Genomic DNA, 20,242 nt, shown 5'->3' with positions numbered 1-20,242 from the left:
TATGCTTGGTGGATTATTTTGGGATTAGGTTAGTGATACCTGTCTCCTACCTGATTGCTTTTGTCTTTAATTACCCTGCTTTGGGTCACTCCTCCCCAGTTTGAACTATGGCTCTGTGTATTAGTCCTGAGTACGTTCTATCTACATATTTGTTTTGCTAAATCAAACCATTTAATCATACAAGCTCTTCCCCACAAACTTTTTAGTTAAATTCTCTTTTCACATATGATCAAGACACTGTTTTGAGACACCAAAAGAAACTACTTAACTGCTTAAGCCCAGGAGTGATAAATACAAGAAATGGCTTGTACCTCATCATTGACAACCTTACCAGGTAAGTTCTAGCAACATGTTTCCTTCTCCAAGATCCATTGCAGTTTTAACTAGGCCTAGTTGACCCTACAGTAAGAGTAAGGACAAAAATAAGAAAGTTAAACCTTAGTTCTGTTTTCTACCTCACAGAATGCCTTTATCTCTCTACCTTTCAGAACTGATTTGGGTGTCACATTTCCAGGATCAGGTCTAATTTTATGTGCTCCCAAAGGAGGCACCCCCATCTTCCATTGGAGCAACTGAGAACTCCATTGGATAGATGGGGACAATCCCTTTGCAAGCCCATAAAATTGTACCTCCTGACCCAAACTTGGGGGCTCTTCTAAGGAGGGTCACCACCATCTATGCTGCAAATCTTTTGCTGTTGAAAAACAGCACCCGCCCCTCCAGATATCCTTAAAATGGAGTTTTTTTAAAAATTGGATGGCCTGGAAAAAAACCCCCTTAATTTAGCAGTATGTGTACTGGACCTTTCCAGAATTTTTCAGATTCAATCTGAAATCTGAAAAATACCAGAAAAAGTGGTACGCACCCCTACCGTCATTAGGCTTGCTGACTCACTTGAGACTGTGTTCATGATCATACCAAGACAAGATCATACAAAGATATACCAGAACGGGAACCCTTCCAGCTCATAACACAACTAACAAATTGTTCACCATTCTCTAAGCAAAATAATGGTAGTTTTGTATAGGCCAGTCGCATCTTATCTTGAATATAAACATGTTGCATGATCTTCCCATTATCTATGGGTTATGTGGAACTCTACATTTTTATACTATTTTACATGAAGGTACTTTAAGGATCCTTACCCTAATATGCTGCTGAGGGAGAGACAGTAGCTCAGAGCAAAGCTCAGCAGCAGGGCACAGGCACACCCCACTCTCTCACACACACACACAGAAGTTCTTCAGACTGATCCTGTCAGGCTATCACTCGCTGCTACCTCTGAGGGAAATTTGTCACTGTGAGATCTCACTTTCCCCTCCAAATCTGTCTTCACCTTTCAGGCTGGTTTAGGTGCTCTAAGAGACTTTGTGAGGCTTTTTAACAGTAAAAAATCTGGAATGTTTATTTACAGGATTTCTAGATTAGATGTCACAGAGATTATTAAGATTTACTTTTTCTTAGGCAGGACAACTTGGTAGTTACAGACAGTTCTTGGTTATTCACTTTTGATGTTACAGATAGAATGTTCACTTTGTTCAAATAAATCTTCTTTTGCTCAGTTACTTTCTTCGGAGTACACCTTCCTACATAGATCCCAAACAAATACTTAAACCATCCACCCTTTCCACTAAAGAGTATCACACTGGGCACAGACTCTAAATCCTCTCTCGATTCTGCCAATTATACAACACACACCCTCAGAGACTCTCTGGTCTCCTATCTAGATGCTGTCTCTGCAGAGTCCATAACCAAGCCCTTCATGTGGTTTTAGTAATGTCCCTGTGATTAGGTTTTCCTCTGGACTTAAAACTCGGGTATCATTCACATCCTGGTCTTCTGCAGTCCTTCACCAACACTTGGCTAACTAGCCCCTGTTGAAATAATATTCTTAGACCCTTAGATCTCTCTGGCACTCTGCCTTTCTCAATCTGGCTCTGACTGACTCCCCAGCACACATCCTCTGGCCCTTATAGGTAGCTGCAGCATAGCCAGCCAGCCAGGTGGAGCTCAGGGTTAACTCTTTGCATTCTTTTTACTGTCAGAACTGCACCTTCAAATTAACCTTTCACAGGTACCAGCATACATTTTAATATTCAGACATTCAGAAAACTATGCAGCAAATTAATGGCAGAATGGGAAAATTCCTTTCACTTCTACAGTTTGCCTTGACTCTAAAGCAGGGGTAGGGAACCTTTAACACTCAAAGAGCCATTTGGACCCGTTTTCCACGGGAAAAGAAAACACTTGGAGGCGCAAATAATTTTTGACATTTAAAATAAAGAGAACACTGTATATATTGGGGTTTTTTTTAACCTTTTACTCCACTCATTCTGAGAAGTGCTGCCTGTAGGGCGGGCAAGGATGGGGCCAGCGTCTCGGCCTTGCCGGCCATCAGGGAGTGCTGCCCCGCCTCCCTCGCCAACAAGGCGGCTGCGTAGGAGGTGGAAACCCAGGTGGCCGCTGCTCCAGCCGGGCCGTCATGGGGCAACTGGTGCACTCCTGGCCTGCTTGGCCTCCTGCAGGGCAGGCAAGCGATGAAGCCAGCTGCCTCTGATTCCTCAGCCGGGCTTGCTCTCGGGAAAGCCACGCACCCCGCTCCAACAGGGCGGGCGAGAGGGGAAGCCCGCGGCGTGGCCCAGCTGGCTACAGCAATTGATGCAGGGCGGGCAAGGATGAAGCCAGCGGCTCGGCTCGTGGAGCCGCAGTGCAAGGGCAGAAGAGCCGCATGCGGCTCTCGAGCCACAGGTTCCCTACCCCTGCTCTAAAGGCTTGAGAGCCACTGAAAAGACCCCTGACTGAACCATCAGTTTTTGGCTATATTTGCGAACCACATCAATGACAATGTATTGTCGAAGGCTTTCACGGTCGTATACAACTGGTTGTTGTGTTTTCCAGGCTGTGTGGCCATGGTCTGGTAGATCTACCAGACCACGGCCACACAGCCCGGAAAAACCCATGCTAAAACTCACCTCATTAATGACCCTTAGATCTTTGCATGAGATTTTTGCATGAGCAGACTGATAAGCCATATTCTAGGAAATAAGGGTAGTCTCATACCAACTGTCTTTCAAATCACAATATGATTTCATTTCACTAACTATTGGTTTTATGGCAGTCTTGAAGGCTGCCTCCAACACATTTACAAATAAATTCTATGCAATTTCTTTAATTTCAGGCCACTGATTTCAACTGTTAAACTGGAACAACTATACAGGACAGTCAAAGCACTGCTGTCTGCTTAATTACAAATACCAGGAAAGACCAGCTGCAGAACTTCATTTTCATATTCCAAACATGAGAGTGATGCTTCATGGCCTCATTGGTGTGCCTCCCCTTCCTCGCACCATAAGCCTAACTAAACATCCCCAATCAAAATTCCACTACAAATGTCTCTGCATGTGCATTAGAAATAGAAATAATCATCTGGGCAAAATGCTATTCATCATGGTTCAAATCCCTTTTGCTTATATATGAGTATTGATTCTTAGCTTATCAGCCATCAAGTATTAAGTGCCAAAGTTCACAAACTACCAAAGCAGAGACTGAACAGAGACACTTTGGTATCTTTCAGTTTCTTTATTAGGTTCAGGTAATCCATATGGTTCTCCCAGATGTTCATGGACTCATAATTCCTATCAGCCCCCCCGGCCAGGCATGGGCAAGTGGCAGGCTTGGATGGGAACTGTAGGTTCATGAACATCTGGGGCCAGTAGCTCTGAAGACTCCCCCTTTGCCTCTTCTATAATGCATCTCTAATGCTTTAAAAATGCAAGTTTAAATGTTTTCAACTGCAGTAGTCCTGCACACTATTACTTGCTCAAATGTTCAAGCAGAGTCAAACTTTCTTGTTGGCTGTGGGAGGCCAGAAAAATTTGGTAACCTCATAAGAACATAAGAAGAACATAAGAACAAGCCAGCTGGATCAGACCAGAGTCCATCTAGTCCAGCTCTCTGCTACTCGCAGTGGCCCACCAGGTGCCTTTGGGAGTTCACATGTAGGATGTGAAAGCAATGGCCTTCTGCGGCTGTTGCTCCCGGAAAGCACCCTTTTGGACTGTGCCAAGGCTATACTTGCAATCCCAGATCAAAGAGGATCAAGATTGGTAGCCATAAATCTGACTTCTCCTCCATAAATCCTGTCCAAGCCCTCTTTTAAAGCTGAAGTCCAGGTTAGGTGGCCATCACCACCTCCTCCTGTGGTGCAGCATATTCCAAACACCAATCACACGTTGCATGGAAGAAGTGTTTCCTTTCTATTAGGTTCTAAATTCTTCCCCCAGCATTTTCTAAATGAATGCCCCCTGGTTCTAGTATTGTGAGAAAGAGAGAAAAATTTCTTCTCTGTCAACATTTTCTACCCCATGCATAATTTTACAGGACTTCTAAATCATATCCCCCCCCTCAGACGCCTCCTCTCCAAACTAAAGAGATCCCAAACGCTGCAGCTCCTTTCTCCTCATAAGGAAGGTGCTCCAGTCCCTCAATCATCCCTCACAGTTAGTTCCCTTCTCTTGCATCTCTTTCTTCTTCTAATCTCTTCAATATCCTTCTTTTTGAGATGTGGGTGACCTCAGAACTGAACACAGTACTTCCAAGTGTGGTCTGCATCTACAGCCTTTATTTATTTTATTTTATTTATTTATTTATTTATTCTCTTAATTATATATAATCTGCCCGATCTCCGAAGGGCTATTCCAAGCGGTGTGGACAACGACATTTATATAAGGGCAATGTGAGCAATCTTGGTGCAGTTCTTTTATTATCAATTCCTTTCCTGATTTATCCCCAGCATAGAGAGTTCTTGCCTTTTTCACAGCTGCTATACATTGAGTTGACATCTCCCATGGAACTATCACCATTAAGACTTAAATCCCTCTTCCTGGTCTGTGACTGATAGCAAGCACCTGACCCCCTGTAGCTGTAGGTATGTGAAGTTTGGATTTTTTGCCCCCTATGTGCACTTCTCTCACCACTCTTGCATTTTGCTACATTGAACTGTGGCATTTGCCATTTCTTTAGCCCACTCACCTAATTTATCAAGGTCCGCTTGGAGCTCCTCGCAATCCTTTGTGGTTCTCACCACCCTACATAATTTGGTATCATCTGCAAACTTGGCCACCACGCTACCCACCCCTACTTCCAGGTCATTTATGAATAGGTTAAAGAGCACTGGTCCCAATACGGATCCTTGGGGGACCCCACTCCCTACATCTCCATTGTGAGAATTTCCCATTTACACCCACTCTTTGCTTCCTGTTTCTCAACCAGTTTTTAATCCATAGGAGGACTTCCCCTCTTATTCCTTCATTGTTGAGTTTTCTCAATAGTCTCTGGTGAGGAACTTTGTCAAAAGCCTTTTGGAAATCCAAGTAGACAATGTCCACTGGTTCCCCCTTATCCACATGCCTATTTACATCCTCAAAGAACTCTAGTAAGTTTGTAAGACAGGATTTGCCTCTGCAAAAGCCATGCTGACTCTTTCTCAGCAGGTTTTGCTTTTGTACATGTTTTATAATTTTATCTTTAATGACAGATTCTACTAATTTACCAGGAACAGATGTCAAACTGACTGGCCTGTAATTTCCCGGGTCCCCCCTAGATCCTTTCTTAAAGATTGGTGTGACATTGGCCATCTTCCAGTCTTCAGGGATGGAGCCTGATTTCAAGGATAAGTTGCATATTTAAGTGAGAACATCAGCAATTTCATGCTTGAGCTCTTTAAGAACGCTTGGGTGAATGCAACCTGGGCCAGGGGATTTGGTAGCATTTAGTTTATCAATGGCTGCCAGAACTTCTTCCTTGTCTACCACTATCTTCGTTAGTTCCTCGGATTCGCCTCCTAAGAAGCTTGGTTCAGGTGCAGGAATTTTCCTCACCTCCTCTTGGGTGAAGACAGATGCAAAGAATTCATTCAGCTTTTCTGCAAACCTCCTTTTTCTGAGTGATAGAGTGTCCACTTGCTTGTGATATTTCCTCTGAGGGCATTACAAGGACGGTCAAGACAACAGGGGGGGGGGGGGAAGCCCACATCCTCCTCCTCAGCTTTCCACTAGACAAGTCATTTATGTTATGCTGAGCCTTGCAGACGCTCAGAAGTCAGTACCCATGTTCAAAGCCAAACCCTTCCATGGAACCTTACAAGGGAAGCTTGAGCCAGTCACTGTCTTACCTCGGAACATTGTTGTGAAAATAAATCAGAGAACAATAGTGTAAGTTGTTTTGGATCCCTCACCTATAGGGTCATATGAAAAATGTAAGTTAAAATGTAGTGCATGCAATAAATGCATTTTTGTGGCCTACTCATCATTGTTTTAAACAGGAGTGGTTTTTTGAATGTTAAGGAACAAAAATGAGGGGGAACTACCCAACCTTCTCATTCTATAGGCAACTGCTGTTGTGGAAAAGTAGTAGTAAAAATCACTGACATTTGGGGTTATCCTCCCTATTTTAGGCATAATGCACTTTCAGTTGTGGCACGTTGGCAGCAGCAGGGCAGGGGATACACAAAGTTCCAGAGACAGATCTTCCCAACAGGCCAACAAAATAGCAACTTGCAAAGGATTGTCACAGATCCAATTCCCCTGTTTAGCCCAGACTGGAAAGACTCTGGTTCAGGTCCGTGCTCCTTTTTTTCAAGAGTGTTCAGCCTGGAGAAAGACATCCAGAGGTTCTCCAGGAGAGAAATTTTGATTCCTTGTGTACAAACCTGTAAGTTTGCCAATGCTGATTCTAATAAGGCATCACACAATTGAGGGTAAGACAGCAACATTCTGCTAAAGGAATCTCACATTTTCAAGCAACTACACAAGTAATTCAGAAATAAGGGTTCTGCTTTTGGGAAGATGATGATATGACATTTCTAAAACCAAAACCAAGTTTCAAAGTCTGATTTCTAAAAGCAGTTGGGTTCATCATAATTGGACGTGTCAGAAAGTAAAGTGTGGCTATATACTAAAAATCTAGATAGATGATTTGTGTAATGCTAGCAATTATTGCATTGATTACCAGAGTTCCATTTAATACTTAATTGGATAATAACTCAGATAATTAACATAGCAGCTACCTCATTTTCCCTAGGTGTGTACACAGATAACTTGGTCATGTTAAATCTGTCTACAGCTATGGAGATACTGAGTACCACATGGAAAAAGTTTTCAAGTGGATGCTCGCTTTCTAACAATGCTGCTAATTTAGAAGAAAGTTATTCTGTTGAACCGTAATATCAATGCTCAGAATTACAACAGTTTAAAAACTTCTGTGCTTCAGAAGCAATGCCTCAAACAATAAGTACAACTGAGCAGGGTATCATATTACTGAATTTATTATTTCTCTGCTTTTATTACAAAATGTAAAGAACAAGTTTCACACAAATCACATCAAAACCTGAGCTTTAAAAATAAAGTTATCCACATTGGTTCATCTTCCCTATAAAATCCTGGCTGTGTTCAACACAATGCTAAAAAGTAACAGGCATGTTAGAAGCAGTCAGTTCCAATTTGCTTGTTCTTCCTTTGAACAAAGCAAAACACATTGCTCAATGAGAAACAGTACATTAATAGTCAGTACAGATCAAGTGTAACAGGGTAGCATGCCTTTGTTCTTCTTAAAGATCACCACAGTTCATATTAATCGGAAAACCATCTTAATCTTCCTACAGAAATACTGCATAGGGTTTACAGACAAGTCTTGGCAGCCAAAGATACAGCACAGACTGACAACTAATAACTTGATGGCAAACTAAAGAGCAGGACATGTCCCAGAGCAACTTCTGCTGAGTTCATAGATCCAGAGATTAGACATTCAAGGCTAATAAACAGCTGTACATTCCTTGATTATGAACCACTTGGCTTTGGGATAAAAATCTTAAGACATCTTAAGAACTGACAATCAATGGGTATCATCATAAATTAAAAACAGTAGCAGCAACAATTGCAGGGTATCACACTGCATGTAGTGAAATTTAATTGTACCAGAACTGAAGCACTTAAATTGCTTGATCTCCAAAGTTCTGTACAAATCAAATATGCAGTAAACTGAAAGGCATGTATGTGTATCTTAAGTACAGGATATATCTCATGGCTTTGTTTTAGCATTTAAAGCTATTTAAACCACCGTCTACATAATATGAAATATCTCTTGGAATTTCCATACTAAGTCACCAACAGAAGGTACAAGCATTTGTATACTGGTTGGTATGCAGGTTAAATATGCATTGATACCTTCTATTAATTATGCTTAGTTATCCCCTGCTTAGCAGACACACAGAAGGATAACGAGGCAGTTGAGATAATCAGCTGGATGTGTCAAATGTTCAAATATTCCAAATGCCACTATTTCCTCATTGAGATGCAGTTACTCAGCACATCATACGAACAAAGGAATAATAAATAACTTTTCAAATTATCAATACCGTTTCTGTGTAGCCTGTGATACATGCTACCCTTAACTGATGTCTTACTTACACAGCACATTTTGGACTGGACACAAACTTTACTTCCTCTGCTCCATCTCACTTGTGTGTAGACTCTTCTCTTTTGGATCACCTGCCTGTAAACCAATACACATACTAATAGAATTTCACCAGGTCAGCACAGTTTCAATGGCAACACTGCCACAAGAGTATTGGGTCACTTCCCAGCAGGGTCTCCTAAGGGAGTTAGTCACTGTGTGTCTTCAGATGCACCAGTTTCAGCAGAGACACTTTTATCATCCTTATTCCCTTTCAAAACATTTACACGATGACCTACTGATTACTATACAAATGCACAAAAACTGAGCACTGTATTTACACTATAGAAGTGAAGAGGTTTGACAAATTTATTTAATAAAACACTGAATCCCAAACCCCCATGAAGATCTTTGGCAGTTTGAATTAGAATTGCTTCCCACCAGATAATAATAGTTTTATGTACTGCAGGAATTTGAAGAAAATTTTCAAAATACATGTCAGCACCTAGAAGTTTTAGCACCAAGCCAGAATATCTCCAGCTGGTATGAAGAACCTGGAATGCTACTGATCAGCTTGCATACAAAGCATTTTCTCTTCTCTTCCAGTGTCTGTTGGTCCTGCAATTCTCATGATATTCTCAAATGGTTTCTGGACACCACTAACTTCTGGCCTGTTGGGATGTTAATGCCAGCAGTCTCTTGCTGAGAAGGGCATTGTGCCTCTGAAGATATTCAATCACGTCTCCTTGTTTTTCAACTATTTCTTCCAACACTGATGTTTCCCTGGATGGTAGAAAATTCAAACCAAGTTAGAGGCTTCTTTTACCAAACCAAGTTAGAGGGAGTTAGTCACTGTGTGTCTTCTAACTCTTTTACCTATATTCTAGCACTTTTTCTTTTGCATCTACTCCTGTATCTTCATGAGTTCTATCTTTCAACAAACATGGGTATGAAGGTAGATTATGGTAAATTTTAGACAGTTCGTCTTGGTGCACAATACATAAGTGGGGATTTTCACATCATCAAAAAGCCTGCCTTGGATAACTGCATAGATACAAGTTCATATGCACAACTCTGCAGAGTATGGGTCCTTGTGCCCCTGAACAGTCATCTCAGATTATTTCCATATGACAGGACCTAGCAAGTTGATTTTCCAAAGAGCTGAACCCAGATTCAATCCTATCAATGTGTACTTCAGAAGTTGATATTGTGCCAAAATGTTAAAAGGACACTCCAAGATCTATTAAACTGGTACATGTAGAGCTCTAGGTAAGAGGTATTTACTGATCATCCTCTCTCAGTGAGCACATCCATGAAGTCATGGGATGTAAGCATGGCTTTTCAACCTCAGTTATTTCCATCCTACATAGGTAGCAGTCCTACAGTATGGTACAGCTAAATTCCAAAATGGGAAAGCACCAATAAAAGAAGCAAACACTTTATGCTTCAGTCTGTGATGTAAGCATTGTATAATAGATGGCTGATTAAGAAAAGCTCATCACCAGCTCCCAGAAAGGTACCTTTTGTGTTTAAAGATAAAGTAGGAAACAGTATCCGCTCAAGGGTTGCCAATCAGTAAAGGATTAAGCATTCTTCCAGATGTGAATGTTCTTCAGCATTTGATCAAAGACTGTTGTGACACTGCAAGATCTGTGTTCCATACCAATATGGCATAAACAGTTTTCCAGATGTAAAGGACAGGACAGAAGCCTAGCTCACTTGAGACAGTGGTTAAAATGACAATACAGCATTACATAAACCAGTGGTGTTGAATTCATTTGTTACACGGGATGGATAAAATATAAATTTGACTTGGTTAGGCCAGGCCGGTGGGATTGGCAAGCCCCCAGCAGGCTCACCAACACAGATCAGCACGGGGGGGTGGGGACCTACCTCAACTGATGAGCCTTCACCAGGCCAGATTAGAAAGAAGAGCCCCAGCTGGATTGCGAGTTTATTAAGTCCTTTGAAGAGACCATATCTAGTCCCTGGGCCACATGTTTGACATCCCTGACATAAGTAGTTCAAATTCAGAAGCCACAGCTGAACCCATGAAGTTTATACAGTCAAGCCATAGAAGATATCAACTGTAGCTCAAATATGCCTAATAAATCATTAACTTTGACAATGCTTAAACAATGAAGAACCACTGAAATATACTGCTATTCATTAATAACTGTAGAACCATAGTTTACATCCAGTGATCCTAGATCCCCACACATGAGGTATGACTGAAGCATGAATAGTAGATGTTACCTGAATCCAACTTCTGAGGTAATACGATTAGAATATGCATACATCCTTTCTTCTTCTATGATGTCAGGTCTGGGTTTTGCCCGGTTAAAGTTGCTCACTTTTACTGTAATTCAAAAAAGAAAAAAACTATTTAGGAATAGTCTGATATCAGCACACACATTAAAACTTTGAACAAATGATTTCAGTTCTATTCTACAGATAACCTTTTATGAGCCAGGTGTAGCTGATCAAAGTTGAAGCATGAAGCATTGGGGCAGGGGGAAGGAATGCCAGTACTGTGCTCCTTAAATTGAATTTATCCCAGTCAAATGGATGAACGTTTTTTTGGGATTCACTTGACATTTTAAGTAGAACTAGCACAAAATGCTCTGGTGGCACATACCTTCAGTCAACACAGTCTAGGCCAGGGGTCGGGAACCTGCGGCTCGCGAGCCGCAAACGGCTCTTTAGAGCCTGTGGTGCGGCTCCACGCCCCTTCCTGGGCAGCGTGGGATTTCACTCTTCCCCGCTGGCAGAGACTGCCGCTGCCGCCCCGACCGAGAGAAGAAAGCTGCTCACGGCCGCTTCCAGAAGAAAGCGGCATCCGTGCCACCGCTGCCCCCCCCAGAGAAGAAAGCGGCTCCGCTTCCGCCACCCCCCCCCCCCAGAGAAGAAAGGCCGCCACCACCACCACCCCCCCCCCCAGAGAGAAGAAAGCGGCTCCACTTCAAGAGAAAAAAAAGCTGCCCGCTGCCGCCTTCAGAGAGAAGAAAGGCTCACGCCACCGTCGGTGGAAGAGAAAAGCGGCTCCGCCACCGCCGCCTTCTTTCCACCGCTGATAGGAAATCCTCGCAGCACTTATTGGGATTCGATTGCTCAGATGGATGAAGATATTTTTTTCCAGGGGCCGGAAGAGAAAAAAGCCAGCACCCGCCAGCCGCTCACCCAAAAAAATCGACACAGTTCAGAATCCTGCCTGTAGCCCTGGAGTTGGCAACGAGGGATTTTGATGGGTTTCGCTATCAGAAGTCGAAACACCGGCCAAGGCTGGCGAAGGGAGGGAAGGAGCAAGGAGAAGGAGGGGGAGCAGAAGCAGCAGCCGCAACAGCTGTCCGGCAGGTGAAAGTGAAACCTGCCCGGCAGGCTCTCTGCACCGCTTCCAGAAGAAAGCGGCTCGCTTCCCTCCGCCTTCCACAGAGCTCCCCATGGCTCCATGAATTTCTTTTCCGAAAATGCAGTCTTCAAATATTCTTTTGAGTCTAAAAGGTTCCCGACCCCTGGTCTAGGCCAACCAAAGTCAAAGCATTAAATGGTTTGTTACATTGAGATGGAGATGAAGAGTATGCACCTCAGGAGCTATAATACTCTGTTTTCACTTAAGCTGGGGCTGATAGCAATGTCCTTTGAATGTGCAAGAAAAAGGGCACAACATAATTATCATCGCAAAAAGTGACTGTTACTATAGGAACCCAAAACAGTACAGATCAGAAATATTGGTTATTCCTTTAGGCCAGTTCTGATCTCAACAATCTCTCCGTGTAGGACTCATGTTGAGACTGTTTAAAATAGTAATGCTGCTCATCAGACTAATGTGGTTTCACAAAACTTAGACAGCAGTACAGATCTGAGTCCAGGTTCATGTTAAGAAGTTGTGCTATTCAACACAATGCTTCATTCTCATTTACTCAGTCAGGATCTCCTTGTGAATAGGTTTCTTCCAATCCCTTCTAGAATTGCCTCACTAGACCACCTGCTGCGTGCAAGCAGTTTGCATGACTGATCAGAGGAATAGCTGAGGCAGTTGTGTCAGCAAGCAGTAAAGTACTCAGACAAGAATGGCTCACAGAAGTCATCATCCATCTCAGATTCCGTTATCAGGCTGATCAGATTACCTCGGTACATGCAGTCAAAGGCACTGAAGACAAACAGGTGTCTTAACAGAATCAAAAGGACAATTTCAACAGAAGTTTGGTAGGTGGGTGGTACTGGAAGATCTGTCTTTAACTTAACATGATGCTACAGAAAGGTGCTTCACCAGACAGTCAACAGGTTTAAGGACTAGGCAATACACCAACAAATTAAGAGAAATCCAGACTAGGACCAGAGCATCTTAAAGATTAGTAAGTTTGTGACAACGGAAAAGTGGTCGGGGAAAGAACTGTTTTGAAAACCGATTAAAATATGTATATGCTATTCATAAACTAACCAACAGAAGTTAAGCGAGATTCAGTTACCAGGTATCAAACCAGATGTATAATCCTTCATTTAAATATGTGTAAAAGATTTTACATCTGCTGATTCACCTAGCATTTTGTTTACTCAATATATATCCCATCCTTGTTCACAATCAGGACCTAAACTGGCTTACACTGTTTTGTTCCGTCTGCACAACAATCCTGTGAAAATTTTTATGATTTAAAATGTATGACTGGCCCAAGATCACTCAGCAAGCTTTCATGGCAGAGTAGGGATTCAAAATCTCTCTCATACTCTAGGCTAACATTCTAACCACTATACCAGGCTTGCTCTCCAAACTGGCAATGTCCAAAAACAGGCCCAGATCAAGTATGAACCCTCATGTGTAGACCCTAACCTTTGAAGGAATTATCTATACAAAGAAAATGGGAAAACTGCTAAGCAGCTTTCATGTCAGTGCATGGGTACTTTACAGCTTACTGTTAGGCAGCTACTTTCTATCAGGTGTAAAATGTATTTACAAAGGGCTATCAAAATTATTTTGCAAAATAACAAGCTATAGCATACCCATAACTTTCTCTACAGAGCAGTTGTCCACTGATTTTCAATAAAGTTTAAATTTACTCCATAGTATTGAAATTTCATTAGTGCAAGGCACAGCTAAGTAAATTACTGATGGGATATTTGAAAAGTAAGAAACTTAGCTGCAGAAATGTAAGAAACTTAGCTTAGTAATTTGCTTTGGAAAGCAAATGAATAATGTCATTTTAAAAAGCAAGGCCATGCCCCAAGTTCTCACCTGTGTAGATAACCAGGCATATCAATGAACAAATCAGCTCCACACTCAAGATGGCCAAGATGAAGCAAAGGTATAATTTATTGTGATCAGGAAAAGAATGTTGCACAGACAGTATCAGAAGTAAAGCACCATTACCTACAGGAGGAAAGGGACAAGATGTATTACAAACAAACCATTTGGCTAAATGTATTATGTATTCACATATTTACACATAGAAAAGCAGTGACTTTGAATTGTGTCACATCTAGTTGCGGAATAAACTGGTGTACAAGCTGCACATGTTCCCATTAACTAAAACACTGCATGTGCAGCCTATTAATTTGGGTAGAGATATCACAGTCTTTGCAGGACAGATGGAAAAAGTGGGATTCTACACCTTCTCTGAACACATAACTGCTACCATTGCAAATAGTCTGAGAAGCTATTAGACTGCAATTTTTAACAGTCATGAATGTAGTAATGGATCCTACTAATTGGCATGGCCTCTGTATTTTTTTCTGGAAATCTGACATTATATGTTAAATTTAAAAGCAACTTATAACTGCATCATGAGCAACTGTGTATTTGTTTGTACAAACAATCAGCATACTTTGTTGAGTGATTACCTAAATGTACAGATCTACACACTAGTTTGTGATACTCTGAATTTCCCCATTAGATCTCAATTTTCCCCAACTTTTCCTTAGCTTATACTTGGAATTACAAAGATCAGTAACTAGGAATGTTAAATTGCAAAGCTTTAATCTGTATTTCACTGCTCTGGAAAGGAATGAATGACCAGAATAAGATGCTAGTACACAGCTTAAGCAATATTGTTTCATGTTCTTTCCTAAATTCTACGCAAATCTGATCTTGTCCTATCAAGAGCTCAAACATTATTTAAAAGCCCAATACATATCTACTTTGCAATAGTGTCTGAAAGTTTGTCAACTGCTTCACACATCTGAATAATTAAGAATTACTTTAGAGAAGGCTTTTCTTGCAACTTCAGATAATCAAGAGTATCTAGCTATGAGCCCTACTTTGAAACCAACATCTTTCCTCATCTCCAGAGCTCTACCTAGTGGCTACTTCTTAATAGTGATTTATAACCTATGTAGAATTAGCCTGCAAAAATAAACTTTTGTTTGCAGACAGTAAGGAGATTACAGAATGTGGCTTCTTCCATATTACCACTGGTCCAAATTAAACTGATAGTTAATTCTTAAGTACTTTGTCATTCAGATCAATGAAAGGATGATCATCTGATTATTATTATTATTAATTATATTTATAAACCGCCCTCCCCCGGATCAGTTTTATCAGTTTTGTAATACTTCAAAGATTTTTAGATGTAAATATTTTTTGCAGTGAATGTTTTGATTGTCAAAGTTTGATTGTTAATTAGTTACAGTTTATGATGGAAACAGAGGGTATTCCATGCATGACTAGTACAGTGGAACCTCGGTAATTGCCGGTAATCCGTCGCAGTGCTCGGCGAACTCCGAAACCAGCATAAACCAAGTCTACGCCATTTGCGCATGCGCTACGTAAACGGCACAGCAAATTTGTGCAAACAGCGTAGGCGAACACCAAAGTGCCCAGCAACAGCCAAGGAAGAAAAATGGCCAGGAGCAACCAACAAACTCCGAAACCGGCATAAACCGAAGGCGGCGATTACAGAGGTTCCACTGTACAACTTTAGAAATCAGGACAAGCCAGAGAGGTCTAAGAAAAAGGAGACAGCCTAGAACAGTGACGGCAAACCTTTTTGAGACCGAGTGCCCAAATTGCAACCCAAAACCCACTTATTTATCGCAAAGTGCCAATGCGGCAATTTAACCTGAATAACCCCCTCGAGCAGGGGCCAGCCTGCTGTAGCCTCCAGCAAGTCCCACATGCACCGCTTTGAGCCTCTCTAGCATCTCTACTGCCTCTGCACACACCCCCCCCCCCGGGTAGCAGCCACCTGGAGCACAGACACCAGGCCTGCCAGCTGAGTCCTCCCTGCTCGCTGAGGAGCACAAACATCAAGGGCAGTCTAGATGGGGGGGGGCAATTTCCCCTTCACATGACGAACTCTGTCTGTGCGTGCCCGCAGAGAGGGCTCTGAGTGCCACCTCTGGCACCCGTGCCATAGGTTCGCCACCACTGGCCTAGAAGAAGTCATACTAAAACACCACAGCATAACTCTAGCTTAACATCTTACACTGCATATGTCAGTCAAGTCATATTTTAACAGCCAGCACATGAAAAGGGGTGATAAATTCAGGCTCACCTGCAGACTGAATTAGCAGGGGAAGCCTCTTCAGATGCCTTGTCATCCGGTAGATTAAGAGATAGCCTCTGCCCCTGGCCTTACTGTGATGGTAGTGGACATATAATTCAAGGATCACATGTAGAAGCCAGAGAATTACCTTGGCAATTATTATAGCAGTTTGCACCTTAAGAGGATTTGTGTAGCGTTTAGGACACATATCTGCACTTGCATCAGGATAAGAACAAAACATACCTGCTAAAAAAGCCAGAATAACAAAGGCAACCTAGGAAAGAAAAACCCAAAGCATCAGGATTTTAATGCCTGGCCTAAACACTTTAGTTCACCCAATACCCTTCCAAATTAAATCCAGTTTTATTCAAGTAGTCTTACGAAACCATGATCCATCTTTATCAATTCATTTCAGTTGCACTGCTCTTAAGTGTTAGGTCCTCCACTGCTACAGTTTAAACAGGTAGTCTTAAATCCATTAGAAGTAAACATGAGGTACACCTATGCAGTCATACGCCTGCAAATAAACCAATTCTACTCGAATATTGTTCCAATTCATTGTGCCAAAGAACAGAACAATTTTTTCGCCCAATTTCATTCCATATAGTTACCCCAATCCATGCAAGTTCCATGATCCCTGGCTCAGACTTCTTGAGTAGTCTGCCTTTTTATAACATAGGAAAAGCTGGATGGATCCATCCCAAGGGTGAAGGCATGGCTAGTGTTTAGGTGTTTTACTAATATGTAGTATTGTTACACAGAGAGAAGATTTGATGGTCAAAGGTCACTTGAGACAAGCATACTCAAGACAAATTATCCAAGGGATTGACAAAACACCAAGTCACACCTATCCAATAATATTGTAACAACTTACATGTACCAGCAACAAAACATTGGCAAAGCAAACTGTAGGTATAGCATAGAACTTCGGACGCAGCCAAGAATGCAATGCATGAGGTGGAAGTGGGACTTCAAGTAGGGGGTCATCCTCCATGCTCTGTGTTATCTCCAGAGACCCCTGAAATAAATTTAGCAACATATTATTTCATGCAGTTAACAAAGAATCTTCACTTTAGGAAGGAAAAATGAAATCTCTGAACTGACTACAGTTTACTTATGTGTTACTGCTTTGCAAAAATAAAATTAACAAGCCAATTTTAAAGATTTACATTATCATCCTGTACAGAATTACTCATGGCTTGAAGTGGCTTAACATTGCACAGCACTGTACTAAAAGTCATGTGAACTGAATGCACTGGGAGTTGACAGTAAGCAAAGTAAGTAAGGCCATGGCAGCGTTACCTGGGCCCTGACCCAAGTGGGCCAAGATAGTCTAATCTTACTGGATGTCAGAAGCTAAGAAGTGTCAGCTGTGGAAAGTATTTGGATAGGAGACCACCAAGGAAGTCCAGGATAGCTGTGCAGAGGCAGGAAATAACATCTCTTGCCTTGAAAACTCCATGATGTCACTATAAGTTAGCTGTGACTAGACAGAAAAAAAAGAGTTAACTGATAGTGAAGATTGTGGTGGCGGACCAGCAATGCCTATATCTGCCTAGCTATGCGCATTTCAGCAAGTTCTGTCTTTGCTTTTTAAATGAATTTGGGTGTAACTAAACAAGACAATGTTTGAAGCCCGCAAAGTGTTACAAATAATTCTATTTAAATTTTAACAGCAACCCACTTTTAACAAAACCAGAACTCTTATCTCCATCATAGATTTTTAAGACATCTACCTTATCTAAACACATCATTCCATAGAATTCTTATCAGAGTCAGTCGCTGATTAATTCAACTGCAGCAGAAAAGAACTGGAAAGGCATGCTGTCTAATCCAGCCCTAGAATAGCCAGAGACTAGAAGGCACCGTCTAAACTTTTATGGCATTTACTTAGACCTCTGGGTCACCAGAACAGACAGATACTGTTTATCTTACTTGGGAAAGCAACCTATTTCAGCACTGCACATAAAGGCTACAATATATCTTTTTAAAATACAAGTTAATAATACTCAGCTTTGACATGAAAATATTCCCTAACAAGTCTGCTCACAAAGTACTATACACTTAAAGACAAGCTAAAGCTGCAGAAACACATAACCTCAAAACTCAAACTTACAATAAAGTCAAGTTTACAGCTTAGTTTTGTAAAATTCTTCTTCTGACAGTTCTAAATCCTTGTTAACTCAGTTGTTGTATATACAGGTACCACAAAATGTCAGTCATTCAGAAGCTCCCCATACCCTACACAGTAGCCATCTCTCATTACAGAGGAAGACTCACAATTTATTCCATTTAAAAACCAGTTCACCACATACATGAAGCTGCCTTATACCTAACCAGAGCACTGGTATAGCTAGGACAGCATTATTTACTCTGTCTGGCAGCAATTCTCCAGGTTCTCACGTTGTGGTCTTTCACATAACCTGTTAGTTAAGATTTCTAACTGGAGATACCAAGGACTGAGCCTGGAACCTTCTGTATATACAACTAATTCTCTACCACTGAACAGCACACACCTCACAGAAGTCTTTTTTAACATACTTGAACAAAAGTTCAGTACATCTGATGGGAACCTCATCACATGATTAGACTACAAAAGAAACATGCCTTTGCATTGCCAGTAGAAGCCACGTCCACCAGGCTTTACCTGAAGCAGAAAACAGACAAGGCTGTGCAAACCAAAAGGATTCCACAACTCCATTACAGTGGCCTAGCTGAAAAAAAGTGTAATAAGTTCGTGATGGAGCATTTCCAGGTATGCTGAAGAAGAACAGAGATAGCTGTATTGATACACTGAAAAACATTTTAAAAACCAAGGCAAACCTCACAAAGGATTAACCAGAATCACAACACAGCATGCAAGCTTTCAAGTTCCATGCAACAACAGGAGCTGTAACAGAAGGATGCTTTGCCAGCCCTAAAGGTCTTAGAATCATAACTTCAGAAGAGACACCACAAGGCCATCCAGCCCAACCCCCTACCATGCAAGAATACACAATCTAAAGCACTCTTGATACATGACCGTCCAGCCTGTTTAAAAACCTCCAAAGAAGGAGACTCCACCACACCGAGGCAGCGTATTCCACTGTCGAACAGCCCTTACTGTCAGGAAGTTGTTCCTAAGGTGTGGGTGGGATCTCTTTTCCTGCACCTGGAATCCTTTACCCCTTATCTAGTCTCTCGACAAGCTTGCTCCCTCTTCAACATGACTTATTACTTCCAAAGGCAGGGAGAAAGCAAAAGCATTTCAAGTAATGTTGACTAATAATTACGAATGTTTCACGGTTTCTCACAGTCATCAGAACGACTGTGGTCCAGAGCGGGACCTCCAAGGCAAATAGCATCCATGTTTCCAGCACAGGTCGTCCAACAATGTCTCTAAAAATACCGCCAACACCCTTTCCCAGTCAACTGCTCCCATGGAGACTGGACACAACCATACCATTGCATGCAAGGGCACCACATGCCAGGAACAGGCCTTACAGCGTTCCCCACACTCACATTATCCAGCTCCCGCATCAACTGCTGGCGTCCGCCTGCAGCCGAGCCTCCCGCCATCGCCAAACACCCTTGCTTCCGGTCTCGAGACCCACACGTCGCCACCCAGGCTGTGTTTATAGCAAACGCCCCACCTCCTGCAGCCTCAGGCTCTACTTCCGCCCAAACCTCCTACCTGCGTCTCTATTGGAGGACTTTGCCCTAAGGACCGCCTCGAGAGGCCCGACTTCCTTTCTTCTGCTCGATTGTGGGCGGGGAATCAAAAACAGACAAGGGGTGGAGCTTCGATGTGCATCGCGTGGTGCTGCTGACTTAATTGGCAGCAAAACTTTGGCTAAGGACAGTAACAGTGGAAACAGAAAATGGGGAACCGGGAATAAGAGGGTCAACTGCACGAAGAAAAAGGTGCACATTTGACAGTATGGAAGTTGTGTTGCGAAGCCGTCTTGTGCAGAGTTAACCCCATTGATTGCTGCAGCGTAAGCCTCTGATACGTTCTCAAGCTGGCAAACCTGAGAAAGATAACTATTCTTTATTCTTCTTCCCTCAAAAAGATAGTGTTGGTATTTTGGGAATAAGGCTATCCAGAGTAAAAGCTCCCTCCATCAGCCACCTGATATAGTGCTACAGAACATGGAGGTTCCACTTCACTAAGACTGGCATCCTAAGCAGAGTGAAACCATTCTGAGAAGTCCATTGAAGTCAAGGAAGTTAAAAATGTTGCTCATGACTACACTGCATTGCGCACGAACATGTCTGATCCTTTTTTAAAAGCGACTTACAATATCTACTGCATCTTGTGGTAATGATTCTAT

At 42.1% G+C, this 20,242-nt stretch overlaps 1 protein-coding gene across 1 annotated transcript; it reads right to left on the bottom strand.

Moving 5' to 3' along the window:
• Window positions 1-7,308: 7,308 nt before the first annotated feature.
• TMEM192 (transmembrane protein 192) lies at window positions 7,309-19,553 on the bottom strand. Its single transcript, XM_048509963.1, has 6 exons — window positions 19,431-19,553; window positions 16,804-16,947; window positions 15,939-16,203; window positions 13,682-13,816; window positions 10,708-10,810; window positions 7,309-9,234 (listed from the first exon to the last, which is right to left on the bottom strand). Exons 1-6 carry the CDS (start codon window positions 19,485-19,487, stop codon window positions 9,111-9,113), a joined length of 828 nt encoding a protein of 275 aa, XP_048365920.1. The 5' UTR covers window positions 19,488-19,553; the 3' UTR covers window positions 7,309-9,110.
• Between the last annotated feature and the right edge of the window lie 689 nt (window positions 19,554-20,242).

This window comes from Sphaerodactylus townsendi, linkage group LG10, assembly GCF_021028975.2.
Source record: "Sphaerodactylus townsendi isolate TG3544 linkage group LG10, MPM_Stown_v2.3, whole genome shotgun sequence".
Classification (NCBI taxonomy): Eukaryota; Metazoa; Chordata; class Lepidosauria; order Squamata; family Sphaerodactylidae; genus Sphaerodactylus; species Sphaerodactylus townsendi.
The sequence above is the reverse complement of the archived record's forward strand: the minus strand, read 5'-3'. Positions and strand labels throughout refer to the sequence as shown.